At 36.0% G+C, this 16770-nt stretch overlaps 2 protein-coding genes across 2 annotated transcripts in view; one reads left to right on the top strand and one right to left on the bottom strand.

Annotated features, from left to right (window-relative positions):
* Positions 1–16770, top strand: part of LOC136039230 (protein O-mannosyl-transferase TMTC1-like) — a 327626-nt gene that overhangs the window by 47342 nt on the left and 263514 nt on the right. The gene's annotated exons all lie outside the window — the stretch shown is intronic.
* Positions 5566–11299, bottom strand: LOC136034272 (uncharacterized). The gene is made up of 3 exons (XM_065715415.1): positions 11205–11299; positions 7441–7874; positions 5566–5927 (listed from the first exon to the last, which is right to left on the bottom strand). The coding sequence occupies exons 1-3, from the start codon at positions 11247–11249 to the stop codon at positions 5654–5656; spliced, it is 753 nt and encodes a 250-aa protein (XP_065571487.1). The 5' UTR covers positions 11250–11299; the 3' UTR covers positions 5566–5653.

Here is a 16770-nt window from a genome sequence, read left to right as displayed (position 1 = left end):
GAATTTATAAAAAAAAACACTAAGGTATGAGAAATAACGTTTAAATGAGCCATTACACTTCTCTCTGTGATGTTACCCACCAGCCCTGGAAAAAAAGTGGATACATCGGCACTACTGAGGCGAAAAAATTGATTTTCCTTGCTGTGTTAGTTGGGGGACTAATTCTCCAAGGTTTTCAACCAAGTTTCTTTCAATACTGTACTTTTCATTTCGATCTTACGCCATTTTCGTATGGTCCAGGCTTTTAATAAAATCACCGTACATTTCTTTTCGTAACAAACTTTTGCTTTTAAGATGAACCAAAATAATATTTACTATTCCTGAATCAGTAACATATGGTAATTTTTCTAACTAGGCAGTCCTTAAAAAAATGCGTTTTTTAACTTATGTTTATTACAGTGTGTGGTTCGTTTTTTACTAGTTTACAGCTTCTGATGCAACTATGATTGTGCTGGCTTTGGGGAATGTAAAGCTCAAGCCTAGTCGAAACTCCAAAATGACCTCTTATATCTGTGAATATAACTCTCGGAGCTGATAAATCCAAATTAAACAAAAAAAAAATATTGTCAATAAACTTTGATGATGAAGTGGTGACCTGTGCTTATATACTGATTGAAACAAGTGGCAGTGATAGTCATCAACATTGGTAGAAGCTCTTCAGCTAGAAGATTTATGCTATTATCAATGTATTTCAGCCATTGCCGAAGAGTAAAGAATGCAAGATTTTTTTCTTACAAAGTACTGTTTTTTTACTTTTTGCTTCAGTATATTCATTTTTTTTTGCTAAATGGATATTCATTCGAATGAAATGTTTGAATGAATGAAGAATTTTTTTTATTTGTTAATCACGACCTGACCGATCCGCAGCTATTTTTTGCACATTATCTCGTATTTTGGCTGTTTTGTTGATGCTGGGTAATCATATTAGAGTACCCCCTCAGTCATGTACAGGACAGTTTTTTAACTCAGTTTGTTAAAATAAAAAGTGAATAAAATTTAAAATGATAATTTTAGTATTGACGTTTCGTACCATAACCTCAAAATTGCTTTAGATGTATGCTCCATTTCTTCCGTGTTGCCTGAATTTTCGATTCATATTATAAATTTGTATCATGGAATTTGTAAGAGAGCTAAGTTGTTGTCGTTCAGCCAAATATAAGTAATTCCAATAAAGTGAAAAACAGAAATTTCACATACCTCATTTAAAGTATTACAAGAAGAATTTCCTCCTTGACAATTTATGTGGAAGATTTTGAGGCCTCCCGTATAACTGTTACCAAATTTAGATTGAATTCCATATTTAAACCAATATTTCTAACTGAAATATTTATATTGCACCACTATGCCAATTTTGTAACTGTGATGTAGCTGATTCGTAAACGAACCTCCAAAACACCCATCAGAGGCTTCCAGATTTTTAAGACGGCTAATACTCCAGGAATCATGATGAAAAAAAAATTCTATTTCAGAGCACAAAAAGAAAAAAAAGAACAGGTAATGAAATAACAGCCTGTAACCCACTCATATATCAAGCTCCTAACACAACATCTTTCAATTTATTAAACTCAAATAAAATCACCCGAACACAAACAAAATTTTTTTTATTCATAGCATAACCCACGAAAATACACAAATTACGACATCAGCAGACCCTTTACATTGTACCAGAGCATTTTGGCCACAGTTTTGTCTTCCTAAACACAAAAACGGGGGGTAAGTTACGTGGTACCCTGCATTCCACTCCTTTTCTCACTATCCACTAGTCATTTACGGATACCACAGAGTTCCTTGCATGGAAAGCTCACACAGGCATAACATCATCGCCAATAAACATTCTCTTATATACACCGAACTCTTTCGCTCTTAGTTTTTTCGGACTACCCCAGACATAAAATGAAACCTAGCCATTCTGCACTCAAATTTTTACAAACCTTTTTGAGTAGGGAGCAACAGATGATGGCAAAAGAACGATAAAAGATGGTAGATTTGCGCTATTAATAAAAATCCATTTACAAGCACATCCGGAATCAGAAACTCGACATCCCCTCATTCAGACCCCAAAACAATGAGCTGTGCATCTTATTACAATTTTTTATAATCTATCGACTACAGACTTCACTACCTCGTTACGGTTATTAATTATTTCCGGTATATCCATTAAAATGTTCTTAAAACAGTTCAAATTTCACCGTTGCAAGCTCCGTTGACTAATCTCCAGCATTTGCAGTGGGGGGAGGGACGAGAGGGGCTCATATCCGGATAGTCCAGGGGTATGGGCTATATTACATTTTTTCGCCAGTATATTTGGCGGTAACTGCCCCCTCTTGGCACCCCTGGCTAGTTCTTTTTCCAGCATATTATTTTATTTTGTGTCAATGTGAAATGATAGGTCACTGCACTTAAATCAGTTTTTATCTCCAAAACGTTATGCTTAAGTGCCCCAATATTCTGGGCCATTTCCAGGCTTTTCATAATATTCTCTACATTTGACCTCTGACAATAATCGAGGACTCCACTATCAGAGTTACTTATAGAGCTCGTCGCCGGTTCCGATATTTCGGTTTCAATTCAATTACGTGTACCTCTGCCCTTTATTCCCATAACAACGAAACCAAAATAAGTCTATTCGCCTACCTTTTCATGAACTGATTTTTTACCCCCGCTAGGCGCTAAAATACTTAATAAACTGACACTTCTCAATGAAAAGTACTATATTCATATGTTTGCCTCCATAGGAGGGACAAGGGATGTCTTGCAGAAAATATTTGTCGGTAAAACCCTTGGAAAATACAAAGAGAATGAACCTAAACTTAATTTTTTTTTAGATTTCAAACCTTTTCCCGCAAGAAGTTTATGGGATGCTCTTTTACAAAAAAACTAAAACTATGAAAGCTTTGTCAACAAAAAATAAACTGGAAGTACAGAGCGAAAAGTAGTCGAAACCTAATACAAACTTTGACTCGACGGGCACTAGAATGCTACAGAACAAAAATCTTAAGAAGCCAATCGGCTGTCCATTCTGGAAAAAGTAGGCTAATTAAAAGTCTCCAAGTTTCAGGGCCTACAGCGACAAGCGGTGGTGGCTCCATTCCCAGTCATGTAACGATGATAAAAATATTGTGTCAGAACATTGAAGTATTAAAAAATAATACTTATAATACAGCTTATAAGTAATATACTTTATTCGGTATCGTTGTATATATATTAAATAAAACAAAGCTTTTCTCAACTGATAATAAGTAGCAATATTAGAAATTAAAACGAACAGAAATTATTCTTTATATTGGGGGCTACCCCTCCTCAATTCCCTGTTTTTACACTAGAGCTTTTTAGTGCTTTAAGGAAGTTTTCTATTCCAATGGAAGGGCTTTCTGTGTTTCAGAAGTCCTTCTTAAGTTTTTCAGTATGAGTTGTCCTAACAGAGTATGATAAAAGTTTTCAAGACTGTTGCTGGTACGTCCTTTTGGTGCCTTACATGTGCGTAGTGCGTTTTGATCTAGTACATCAGCCTCTGAACATTAACTAAAAGTTTCACCTTGTTATCATTAACCTTAAAAGTAGTAGTATGCATATAGTGCAGTATGCATATAACATGCCTTGTCCGTTTCAACAACCTGTATGAGCATAATGGTTTTTTATTAAGTTCAAGATCCCCCTTAAAATTTTCTGAGAGTTCCACCTTACTCACAGTCATAGCAGTAGTCCTAGCAGTATTCAACATCCCCCAGGATCAAAAAAGCTCTCTTTTCCTTATAACACATTATTTATAGAAATTGATTTGACACGATACCCCTCTTGAAAGAGAGCCAGAAGAGAATAAAAATAAACACGCAACTATGATCTTTCTTCTCGAAAAAAATCCAAAATTCCCTATTTTTTTTGTAGATAGCATCTTTAGAACTCTTCAGTCAGGTTGTCTGATATAAGGATTTTGTACATGTAATTTTTTCTAAGATAATTCGCCCTGTCTGGGGTGTTTTGCTGTCTTTATTAATAATATCAAAATTTTCTTTCAAAACATTTAAGCCAGATGTATAAAAATAAAACTCATATTACAGTTGTTACGTACATCATAGGATTCATCATCTCCGATTTTGATCCAATACAGAGGAGATATCCACAAACAGAAAAAGATGTGGGAGGGGAGATGGTTACCGTTAAATTTACTGTTGGCTTCTATAAAAAGAACTCGAACTTTCAAATTCCGGTCAAATGAACCTATCTCAAAGTTTCTATAACAATCTATACGAAGTGGCAGGGGACGAAACATTGCATGGGAGACACCTTGCAATTTCATTTGCCAATGATGCTGCGTTGACTTGGATTAAAAAGAAGTAATAACAGCAGTTCGTGTCTATACTGAGCATTGATGGATAAAGGGTCATGGATGAGGAATTTGGAAAAGAATCAACGTTTCAGTTCCTAATTCTTTCTTACACATATGTCACCCAATTTAGCGGCGGCTAAAATGTACCCCAGGCTCTATTGACAAACAAAGCCTCAGTCCGCTGTTCTATTACGAAGTACGTGTCAATAAGTTTGTTTGAATATTTTCAGGTCACTTTAAAAAATAATTCAACAGGGAAGTATCTAAGAAATAATGGGTTTAAATGGTTATAACACTCACATGACATGGAATTTAGTAAAGAATCTGACGCTTTTTTATGCAGTAGCATTTTTGGAAAACTAAAAATTTTATCACGTTTTGCCTGTTTCTAATCTTCCACGGGGAGACAGGGCTAAGGCCTCTTCTCCCGTGTGGCCACCATAACTAAAAAAAAAATGGTAAGTATTTTAATTTGTATATTAGATTACTAATGTTAACCCTAGATTAAATGAGGCCGGTTACGCGGGAGAGGGTAGTTATTTGTCAGAACAGTGAAAATAGGAAGTTTGTATGAACAGTATAGGGCTATGCAAAAATTATCAAGGTGTTTGGGAGGGATCTGAGCACCCTCTCTATGTAGATGGTCCTGTCTAGACTAATCATAGTTTCAATATCATTTGTTTTACGAAGAAAAGAATTCTTTCTTACACATATGTCACCCAATTTAGCGGCGGCTAAAATGTACCCCAGGCTCTATTGACAAACAAAGCCTCAGTCCGCTGTTCTATTACAAAGTACGTGTCAATAAGTAGGTTAGATTCATAATAAAAGTCTCAAGTTCTGTCAAATGCCCAATGCCCACCCCAAGATTTGGCACAAATGGCGCGTCTGGCCCAAGGTTAGAGTACCTGTTAGTGGTACCTCGAAATATAAGCCATGTGATCTATGCACCCATTGCAAAATCATAAGTATACAGATTCACTCCCACTGGCCTGTACAGCATGTGGACTAGATCAAGACTTCCACGTTCATCGACCTTGGGATTTTTAATCATCCTTATTGAATAATCCATATAACTGGCCTTCTTTCAACTTGTGTGCGTGCCTGTCACATGATCTAATTAGTGCCAATGTATCTTTTCTTTCTAACAAAAATCACCGTTTCTGCCTAGCTTCCGATCTCAAGAGGAATAAATCATTGCCAGTCTGAGACTAATCTGCCCACTGATTGATACGAATTCTACCATTTTATTAGGAATATGAATCTAAACAAATAATACAATATTCGAATAAATAGATTAATTTAACAATATATCCACTTTATTGTTTAGTCCATCTTGCTACAGGTGTACTTTTTGCAATTGCGAGCGTTGGCAACAATGTCTCCCATCCATTTGAGAGGCCCTGGAAGAGCAGTAGAAAAAGAAGCGAACGCAGCTCTCATTCCTGGAAGAGCTGATGTAATTGCAGCAGAGTCACAGAGAGCCCTCTGGACACATTGTTCGGAAGAAAGGATATCACGAACAGCAGCAGCCAATTCTTCGATAAGAAACATGTTCAGGAACTGAGAGCCTCCCTGTTTGTGCAGAGTACGACGACGTCTAGATAAAGTAAAATTATTAGACAAAATAATTTTAATCGTATAATACTTCGGTTATATTCTATGTTTAGTGTTTGTAGAAAAACGGAGGTGGTGCCAAATAAAGTTATACAAACATAGTATAATTGTTTGCAACTGCAATATTATATATAATATAGGGTTTGCAACCGCAATATTGCCGGTACTGGAGATTTTACTTTTATCTCAATCGACGCTAGGACATATACCGAGAAATATAGTAGCTCTATCGTTCGTACATTCAGGAATCATTATTTCGTTTAGATTAGTTACCATTTTCGATTATTCCAAATTGATTCTTCTTTTTTTTACAAAATTTCAAAATTAGCATTATCTAGGCTTAAGGGTAATCCGATCTTCCGATAGGTATCATGTTGAGTTAAAACATTATTTTAAAAACTTTTATAGATTTGATTTTACAAGCCTCTTACCAAGGTCTCAAAACGATTTAAAAAATGTCAAATTAAAAGATAAATGATGCTTGAATTCTCCTTTATTTATTTACAGGCTTCACGGCTCCATCACAGGTGATCATTTCCCGCTAGTCCTGGTAATTACCTCATTTTCCATAACTGAGGTATGTGCTATACCTTCTCTTGAACGCGTCAAGCGAAGACTTTTCCAGTGTTACCTCTGCCGGTAATCTATTCTATATGGCAACCGATCACCGGACTCTTTTTAAAATATCTAGCAAATCTTCCTCCAATTTTCGGTGTGTCCATTCTTCTGACCCAAACTTGACTACTGTGATCACTATAGTTTCCAATATTTGAATCTAAGCTTGTGGACTTATTCTTATTCTTCCAAAATGTTTTCAACTGTAATGCAACACCTGGCTAGCAACACCTTGACTAGTCTACTTTTACCATCTTCACTACACCCACCGTCTTTATTATAATACTACCAAGGTAGTATTCAAGCTGTGCACTTGATATTCAGGAAATTCCAATGCTTTAAAGCACAGGAACTGAAAAATATCTTCTGGTAGTGATTGTAACTGTACACCCATTCAAGGAAGCTTCAATTGTCTATCAAGAGATTTTTTATCTAGACATTGTCTATCAAGTCAGTGAGAAACCACTTTATACCCTTACGTTAATACTGAGCAATTTAATAAATACATTTTTCAATGCAGTACAAGACCATTTTAAAAACCGGTATATCTTTTTTTGCTCTTATCTCTTTAGCCCATCTATACATTAGTCCTTGGTACTGCAATTTTTTAGTGATTCAAACCATTTGACTTGTCGGGTATATCTGAATCATAAGGGAAATGAAAAAATTGGGTATATAGTATTTATTTTATCCAGAACGTTTATTTTTCTGACCCATGAAGTGTTTGCTCTTTTTTTTGCTGGTTTTATTTCCAATAAATATGAAGAACTCGATTTTTGGTGCTGTCGGAAATAAAGTAAACATTTATCTATACATGAACTAGTTTCAACATGATAATTTGAAACATAAGTTTGTTTTCAAATCTACAAAATGTTGATTACCTGTAGCTTGGTTTATATTCTGCATCATATTCAGGCTTATATTTTGTTTCATATGCTGGTCTATATTTGGGCATGTATTTCCTTTCATATGCAGGTCGATTTCTTTCTAAATCATTTCTTCTTGGAAACCTATCAGGGAAGAAATTTGCAACAACGACGACCACTACGTTGGTAACAGCAACTACGACGACGGTAATTACTGCAATTGCAATCGGTAAACCCAGCAGGCCTAGAAGAAGTCCTGCCTCGGGTTTTTTCTTGACAACAACTATCGTTTCATCATTTTCTTCAGCAGCAGCCTCTCCACCTTCCAAGCCAGACGGCATTAATGTTTGAAAAAGGCCGTTCATTGGACTTAAACTGGCATCAGGTCCTAAGAAAGGTGCTAACCCACCAAATGCAGAAGGGTTTAAGAACTGTGACGCACCCAAAGACTAAAAGAAAAAGAGTATTAGGGTTATTTCTGGCTACTAAGTCATTTGCTGAAAATGCTGAAAACTTTGAGGAGGTTATTTTGATTCTAAAAAAAAGTTTATTGGATTATTTTTGGTTTCATTGTATCACAATTACAACTGAAGAATATTGTAATTATTAGTAATAAAATTTGATTATGTCGTATGTTACTGTAGGTATGTTTCATTTCACCACAGCCAGAGTTTCTTCAAGAAATCTCAAACGTATTTGGACAAACATAGTTCAGATTTTTCAATTCTATATTGGCTTCATTATACATTGCATTAGAATACATTGGTAATATTTTAGCAAAATAAGCTATAAATCACACAATTTTGCTGGTCACGAGACCCAGAATTTACAGGTTATTTCAGTCATTGATCATACAAAATTGATTCATGGACCTAGTAGAGAGTGGACCATGGTTCAGAGCAACCAAAACTTTGGAAACATATTAAAAAAAAAACTGTTTAGGGAAAGAACTTATCTTCGTTCCGTGTGTTTTCCATTAAAACAAATACTATCTGTAAGTAATTGAATAAAAAAGTTTTCAACTTAAAGTAAGGAGCAACCTCAAGCCTTAAAATGAACAAAAATTATTATGTATACGAAAGGGGCTGCCTCCTCCTCAAGACCTCGGTCTTTTTGCTGAATTTTTTTTTAAAGAATTCTAGAACAAAGCTTATTGTTCTAATTAAACGACCATTGTCGTTTACGTGTCCGCTACTTATATATTATACGCCATTCACTCAAGTTTACGAATTTTAAAACTCAAATTGGGAAACAAATTGGGGCTCTATATTTGCAAATTGAGGGGGGGGGGGTAAAAGTAAAGCTTTTCTGTATGCAATTAAGTATAAATATTCTACATTTTAGTAAATGTGCAAATATAAAGCTCGGAATTATATATTTTTCATCTCTTCTGTCACTTGCCTTTGTCTTGTCTCGCACTAAGCTGAAAGAAGTTAACGAAAAAAAAAAATTATTATCGGTTCCTCTGGGGGGGGGGGGTATTTTTCTGGAAGTAAACGCCGGGGAGGCGGTAAACCTTTAGAATCCTAATAACTATACCTATGACATGGAGTGGCACACATAGTCCTTGGGGAAAGGACTGTCAGTTACGCAGTTTGCCCATTGTTCACATGCCCCTCTTTTCACCAAACACATCTGATTGAAATTGTGAGATAGTGATTTTGTTCAAAATAGTCTAAAGAAGATACAACAATGATCCGATAACAACTAGCTTCCTCCCCCACCAAACCTCTTTTACCCAAATGTGTTCGATCGAACTTTTTAGATATTTTTTAGATATAATAAAAAAAAAACCGGAGCATTCACAATGGAAAATATTGGTCATTGGAAAATATCGATATTTTTCTGGGGGGGGGGGGGGATTTTCCATGGGAAGATTTTTCGATGGAAGGAAAGTCTCTGGGGGGATTTTTAGTAGAAATTTTACACGGGGGGAAGGAAGGGGATATTCTTGCATGCTTTCAAAAACGGTCAGAAATTAAATTTAAAAAACCTGAATTCACTGATGACTTATCTGAATTTGACTGTTTAACCCTAGTCAAGATCACTTATTGCTTTAGGCTCGCCTATTTCCTATAAATTGGCAACTTTCTCAGTCAGTGGCGAATCGCGGAGGTGGTGGTGGGGTCCCTCCAATTTTTTTCTGGTGCCCTCATTCCTTCCTTTTAGTTTTTTTTGGAATAATTTTTTTTTTCAATTTGACCAATTATTGGCGCTTTTGTCACATTGGGCCTCCTTTAAGATTTATTTCTAGATCCACCTCTCTGCCCATGGCCGCATCCATTGAAGGAATATTTCATATATTAATAGTTTCTGATATAGTTAGACCCCAACCCACCCTCTTACTGGAAAAACATAACCGAAATCTTATATACTCACTGTAATTTCAAAATAAGAGTTTATGAATTGAATTAAAGCCAATCCAAGAAGGGGTTTAATTTTTTGAGAAGTAAAAACTTAAAAAACGCATCAAAAATTTGTTTATATGCATTGTTTCAGCATTTAACGAGTTTGACAAGATTTTCGGAGGGATTCCAAACCTCTAGCCCCCTTGGATACGCCCTTGCTTGGGTCAAATGTTTGCCCATCAGGGAAGACTATAATTGCGTTAGAACTGGTCAGTATATTCTAAAATAACAATAAAAAGTTCAGAGATTGGTATGTTCACCTTGATTCCAGCTTAGTAGTACTAACATTCTAAATTTACCTAAAAAACTTTATACTTTCCTAAATAAAGGGTGAATTGACACTATTGAGACCAATTTCAAAGTACCACACCCTTAGTGGATGTAGTTCCTTTTTTGAGAATTATTCTAATGCTTATGGGAAGGTAACCGTCGGTAAATTTGTTAGTTTTTAACATAAAATTGCTTGCAGCAATAAAGTATCTGATTAGTTTTAACCTTGGGATCCCGAGAAGCAGCTCACCGTTTCAGCTAATATGATAAACTTTCCCTTAAATACAGAATGGCGAAAGTGTAAAAGGAAACCACCCCATCCCAATTCATAGTCGGAGTTGAGTTTTCCCTCAGGGCAAATGCTTACTTGTCGCTTACTGCTGCATAATCAATCTTGCAAATATTACAATTCTTTCCCAAAAATATTACAATTTAAGCTTTTTTACTTAAAATGCAAATCTGGCCCTGGTTACATCAACCATAACCAAATGAAGCAGTCAATTTCGCATTTTGTATGGGATATGGATACCGTTGTTATCTGTCCTCAATGGGAGATAGTCGAAACGCTCAACTGTTTCGACATTAAATGTCCTCTCTGATTTTAGTTTGTACCTTTATATCAAATAAAAACTTTTTTCTGTTAAATCCCACCGGGATTTCTCATATGGCAGCACTTGCCATATTGTTATATTATGCTTTTTATTATGTTGAGACCGACCCTTATGAGACACGCTCATAAAATAAATTTTCAGAGTGGAGGAAAGGATGGCAAATTTAAATGGCACATCAACATCATTATATGGCAAAATTCTAGCGTAAGGAAGAGAGAAATTCTTCCGTTCTTCCTTAGGGAAAATTAAGAAATTAGCCAAAATGCAGAAGGATATCAAGAAAATTGGAAATTAGAAAGGATAAAAAGTGAAGCAAGTAGTATAACAGCACTAGCATTTTTATGCATTCTTTCTGGTAAGCAATCAAAACTTGTCGCGGTAGGCCTTATTTTGTCTTATCAGCTACCTTTAATTAAACTCCAAATTCAAGTAATTAAGGCGAAATAACATTGAGAAGTTCTTTTAAAGTAAGTGAAAATGCACGAAATACCTGGGCTGCTTGGCTGAACATTCCTCCGTTATTAAACATGTCCATATTACTTCCCAAAAGTAAATGCTTTAAAAGGTGAATGGTTCAAGTACATAAATAGAACTGATGAACTTTTTACTTTTCAATCTATGTTATACTCGCGGAAATGATTTCGAAACTCCCCAATGTGCATATTCAAGATAATTAAAACCAAAAATGAAGGAATATTTTGTTATCTGATGAGTTAGTAGGTAAATGCTATTCAGTCAAATTATAAAGTTGACCTAGTTAATCTAGAGCCCATCATCATTTTCTCCGGATAAGTTTAACCTGACCTATTTAAGTCTCCTGATGATAAGTAAGAATTAAAACTTACAATTCAAAACTATTCTATATCTAGTATGTCATTTTTAATGCGGAAAGTTGCAAAATCAAACGAAAGATACTTTTTGAAGAAGCAAAACGTTTTTTTTTTGTTTTTTTTTATTCCAAACCATTCTTGGGAATAAAAAAACAGTAGTCCATGTCAATCATGTAAATATCTTTTCGCAATTGAAAATTTCAACAGTTTTTTGAAAAAAAAAACCCAAACGGAGGGATCCATCAAAGTCAGCAGATCTAGAAACCTCAAAATAGAGCTTGCAACTCCCTTTCTACAACAATGTAGAATTTCGCGTTTTTTTCAGGATTGTATGTACGTCTTAATTACCATGGGTAACCGCGTTGAATTGACGGTCGTAAAATTTATACCAGAGCATGTGCACATTTCTGCCATTTTGTGTCACGAAACAATATTTTCATCCGAATAGAGCCAAAAATACTATGAAACGAAAATTATGTTTCAGTATAATAATCCATGTAGAAGTGGGAGTTTTTCCTTTATCACTTTTCATATAGAGAAATATATTCGGTAAAAACTTAGAATATTAGTTTTTTTCGGGGGAGGAGGGGGGGAAACTGAATCCTAATGGTAGAAATAATTGTCAAGATAGCATGATCGCATTAAAAAAGGATAAAAACACCGAATTGGAGCATAAAGAGCAGAAAATTAAGGTGGGCGGGGGAAGTCTATTCGTATTTACGATGACTGGAAAGCTTGGCCTTTTTTGTATTTCAATTCTTCAATAATGTTCTAGTGCATGAACATTGTGATCAATTATGCTTACTGTTTTATCACCGAGCTTGGATAATAAAAATATACCTAATTAAATTTATTCGCTGGAAATGGTATTTTCCGTTGAAATCGACAGTTTCAAGTGAGAAATAAATTCTTACTACATAATTTGCAGAATAATTGTACCTAAAACATTAGGCATGCAGACCCGCTATACTCTATCTTCCCCCATTTATTATGCAAATACATAGCGAAAATTGTTTCTAAAATATCATGTTTTTTATCACCCTTAGGTATATTTATTAGGATTGAGCGTCAGAAAAAACATATTCGAAGAATATTAGGTAGGGGGTATAACATACAAGTACCCAGTGGGTTTTCAGCAATGGACAAAAAGTCTGTCTATCAGTCTCGTGAATAATTATATAAGGAAGGGAATCGTATGCAGAAGAATGAACATATAGATAAAGACCTGACCTCTTGGCCAGCAGTGATGGGCGATACTGAGAAGTATCGGGTATCTACACTCGATACAACACTTGTCAAGAGCACCAAAAAACAAACAAATGGGCCGTGGATTGTCAGTTAAAACGACATATAGGGTACTGACACTTCTTTGTTAAGGTTTTGATAATTTTTCGTTTATAAAAGCAAGGAAGGTGAAAAAATTTCAAACGTATTTCGTTTTCAGTAAAGCACAAATTGTGTTCTCGTCTTAAGAGGGCATAGGGGTTATTAGCCCTACTCAAGTTAATATTTGCTCGTTTTGGGTTTGACTCGGCTATTTATTGCAATTTCGGTTCGTTTTGAGTTTCATTTGTTTGTTGATGGTGATTTGTGGGAGTTTTACACTTGGAAGTTTATATGACTTTATTTTTGCTTATTCTTGGCTTAATGGAACTTTTTACTGTTCTTTGAAAAACTTGTCTTGTGGAAAAAGTTTTTTAAATTAATTTTGTTCGTTTTTTTTGACATAATTGACATAATCTTTTTCATGAAAAAAAAAAATATTGTATATCTTTTCAGTTTTCTTCTATAAGAATCCATAGTATGGGTTGCTATTTGTATGTTGGAGAAACTTTTTCAACAATTTTTAATCCTGACACAAACAGTATTTTTTAATTTTATTACTTTTGAAGTTGACCCGATAAAACAAAAGTTAATATCATTTCCAAAAGTTCTATCTATACTCTTTGATAACCTGGATACACTTACACTCTTTTTATTTATTTAAACTGTAAGAGCAGAAGTAGTAATAGCAGCATCCTCAAAAATTTCAACTTAGTACCTCCAGTGGTTCTCAATACATTGCTGAGGTGTCTTATTGGCAACCATTTGAAAAATGCCTTTTGATTTATTTTAAAGCAATATTTAGTTTTAAAGCATAATGGGCCAATGGTATAATTGTGAGGGGTTGACCTGCCTTTTATCCCTAAAGGCAGAGTTGCTGGACCTTTCTATTATGCTGAATAGCTTTTGACTATTAAAAAGGGCACTGGCCTTTTCAATTCTCAATCGAATGCCTATCTCAAATTTTTATTGGATATATCTGGGGAAATGGTGTTCGGGGGAGGGGTAGTCGCCCTCCAATCACTTTCGACTATTAAAAAGGGCACTGGCCCTTTCAATTTCCAATCGAATGAGCTGTTTCGTAGTTTCTACGACAATAAATGGACATCTCAAAATTAAAATTAAATACATTTCCGAAGAATACGAGGTGTGGGGGAGGTACCCACCATCCGATCACTCTGAATCCTTCAACTATATTGAAAAAAGGCGAATTTCCATCAGATGCATTTGGGGACATACGAGGTGTAGGGAGTTGACCTGCCTTTTATCCCTAAAGGCATAGTTGCTGAACCTTTCTACTATGCTGAATTGCTTTTGACTATTAAAAAGGGCACTGGCCCTTTCAAATCTCAATCGAATGAGCTGTTTTCGGAGTTTCTATGGCAATAAATGACCATTCTTGGAATTCTTATTAGATACATTTCGGGACAATACGAGTTGTGGGGGCTATCCATCCGCCAATCACATTCAGTCTTAAAAAGGGCTCTAGAACTTCTGATTACGAAGCCAGTGAGCCCCCCTGAAGATTATACGACCACCTTTCTATATATACCTTAAATAGCCCCAGGGTGTAACTTGCAACTCTTGCCCTGAGGGCTTTGGGGGGTTGCCATCCTCATAGACATTATTTCGGGATTTTTTAACTATGCTGAACAAAACGGCTATCTCGAATTTTTATTGGATGTGTCTGGGGATATGGTGTTCATGGGGGGGGGGTAGTCGCCCTCTAATCACTACCGACTATTAAAAAGGGCACTGGCCCTTTCAATTTCTAATCTAATGAGCTGTTTCGAAGTTTCCACAACAACAAATGGGCATCTCAAAATTAAAATCAAATACATTTCCAAAGATTAAGAGGTGTGGGGGAGGTACCCACCATCCAATCACTCTGAATCCTTCAATTACGCTGGAAAAAATGGCAAACTTCTATCAGATGCATTTGGGAAAATACGATGTGTAGAGAGGAGGGAGTATCCACCCTCTGATCACTCTTCTTAAAAAGGGCACTAGAAGATTTGATTTCCAATTAATTGAGCCCATTCCAGAGTTTTTACGATCACGTTTTCTATATATACCTTATATGCCCCCAGGGTGTAATTCCTAAACCTTACTCTGAGAGCTGTGGGGAGTTGTCATCCTCAAAGACGTAATTTCCGGACCTTTAAATTCCGTTGAACAAAATGGCTATCTAAAAAATTTTATTGGATGTGTTTAGGGGATTAGTTGCCCTCCAGTCACTTTTAACTATTAAAAACGGACCTAGACCTTTCAATTTTTGATCGCATCAGCCCTTTTCGAAGTTTCTATGACAACAATTGGCCGTCTCATAATTTCTATCAGATGTTTTCTAGATAAATACAAGGTGTGTGTGGGGGGAGTATCTGCCCTCTCATCAATTTGAATCTCAAAAAAGGTGCTAGAACTACTGATTAGCAATCCAATGAGTCCCCTCTGAAGCTTATACGATCACTCTTTCTATATAAACCTTAAATACCCCCAGGACATAACTTACAACCTTTGCCCTGAGGGCTGTAGGGGTATTTTCATCCTCAATTACATAATTTTCAAAATGTTCAACTACGTTGAACAAAATGGCTATTTAAATTGTTACTGAATGTGTTTCGGTGAATGGTGGGCATGGGAGGGAGGTTAGTTGCCCTCCAATCGCTTTCGACTATTAGAAAGGGCATTATCCATTTCAGTATCCAATTGAATGAGCCCTTTTTGAAGTTTCTACGACGATTCTTTCGATACGAAGTGCCCTGGTCTAAAAAAAAGAGCTAAAACTCATATGGCACTTGTGACGAGGCAAGAAGAGGTAAGAGCCAAGAGCTCATATGGTATGAGCTGTAACAAAATTCTAAGAATCAATAGATTGATTTAAAAGGAAAATCAGAGGCTTAATGCCGGTCAGGATTTGAAATAAGAGCTCTGAGTCACGATGTCCTTCTAAATATCAAAATTCATTAAGGTCCGATCACCCACTCGTAAGTTATAAATACCTCATTTTTTCTAATTTTTCCTCTCCCTTTAGCCCCCCAGATGGTTGAATATGGGAAAACGACTTTACCAAGTCAATTTGTGCAGCTCCCTGACACGCGTACCGATTTTCATCGTCCTAGCACGTCCAGAAGCACCAAACTCGCCAAATCACTGAACCCCTCCACCAACTCCCCCAAAGAGAGTGAATCCAGTACGGTTACGTCAATCACGTATGAAGGGCATTTGATTATTCTATCCACTAAGCTTCATCCCGATTCCTCCACTTCAAGTGTTTTTTCCAAGATTTCCCCCTCTAACTCCCCCCAATGTCAAAAGATTTGGTTGGGATTTGAAGTAAGAGCTCTGAGACATGAATTCCTTCTAAATATAAAATTTCATTAAGATCTGATCACCTATTCGTAAGATAAAAATACCCCAATTTTCACGTTTTCCAAGAATTCTGGTTTCCCCCTCTAACTCCTCCCAATGTCACAGGATCAGGTCAGAATTCAAAATTAGAGCTTTAAAGTACAAGATGCTTCTAAATATCAAAGTTCATTAGGATCTGGTCACCCTTTCGTAAGTTACAAATACCTCAATTTTCAAAATTACCCCCCCCCCCAACTCCACCGGTTATGTCAGTCACGTATCTTAGACAGGTTTTTATTCTTCCCATCCAGTTTGATCCTGATCTCCCCGCTTTAAGTATTTTCTAAGATTTTCGGCCCCCCCCCGACTGCCCCCTCCCCCCAATGATGCTGGATCTGGTTGAGATTTAAAATAAGAGATCTGAGTAACGAGGTCCTTCTAAATATGAAGTTTAATGAAGATCCGATAACTCCTTTGTAAGTTAGAAATACGTAATTTTTTCTAATTTTTCAGAATTAACCCCACCTCCCAATAGAGTGGATCCGTGCCAAT

The sequence above is a fragment of the Artemia franciscana genome, chromosome 2 (assembly GCF_032884065.1).
Source record: "Artemia franciscana chromosome 2, ASM3288406v1, whole genome shotgun sequence".
In the NCBI taxonomy this organism is placed as follows: domain Eukaryota; kingdom Metazoa; phylum Arthropoda; class Branchiopoda; order Anostraca; family Artemiidae; genus Artemia; species Artemia franciscana.
Note: the sequence above shows the minus strand (reverse complement) of the source record. Positions and strands in the feature narration are given on the sequence as shown.

What these genes read in the sequence shown, in the direction of transcription:
- LOC136034272 (XM_065715415.1), bottom strand. Translation starts at nt 11,249, where the DNA reads ATGGACATGTTTAATAACGGAGGAATGTTCAGCCAAGCAGCCCAG. An exon ending in TGTTCAGCCAAGCAGCCCAG is followed by an intron (nt 7,875 to 11,204) that starts GTATTTCGTGCA and finishes TTTTTCTTTTAG; the next exon opens with TCTTTGGGTGCGTCACAGTT. An exon ending in GAATATAAACCAAGCTACAG is followed by an intron (nt 5,928 to 7,440) that starts GTAATCAACATT and finishes TACTTTATCTAG; the next exon opens with ACGTCGTCGTACTCTGCACA.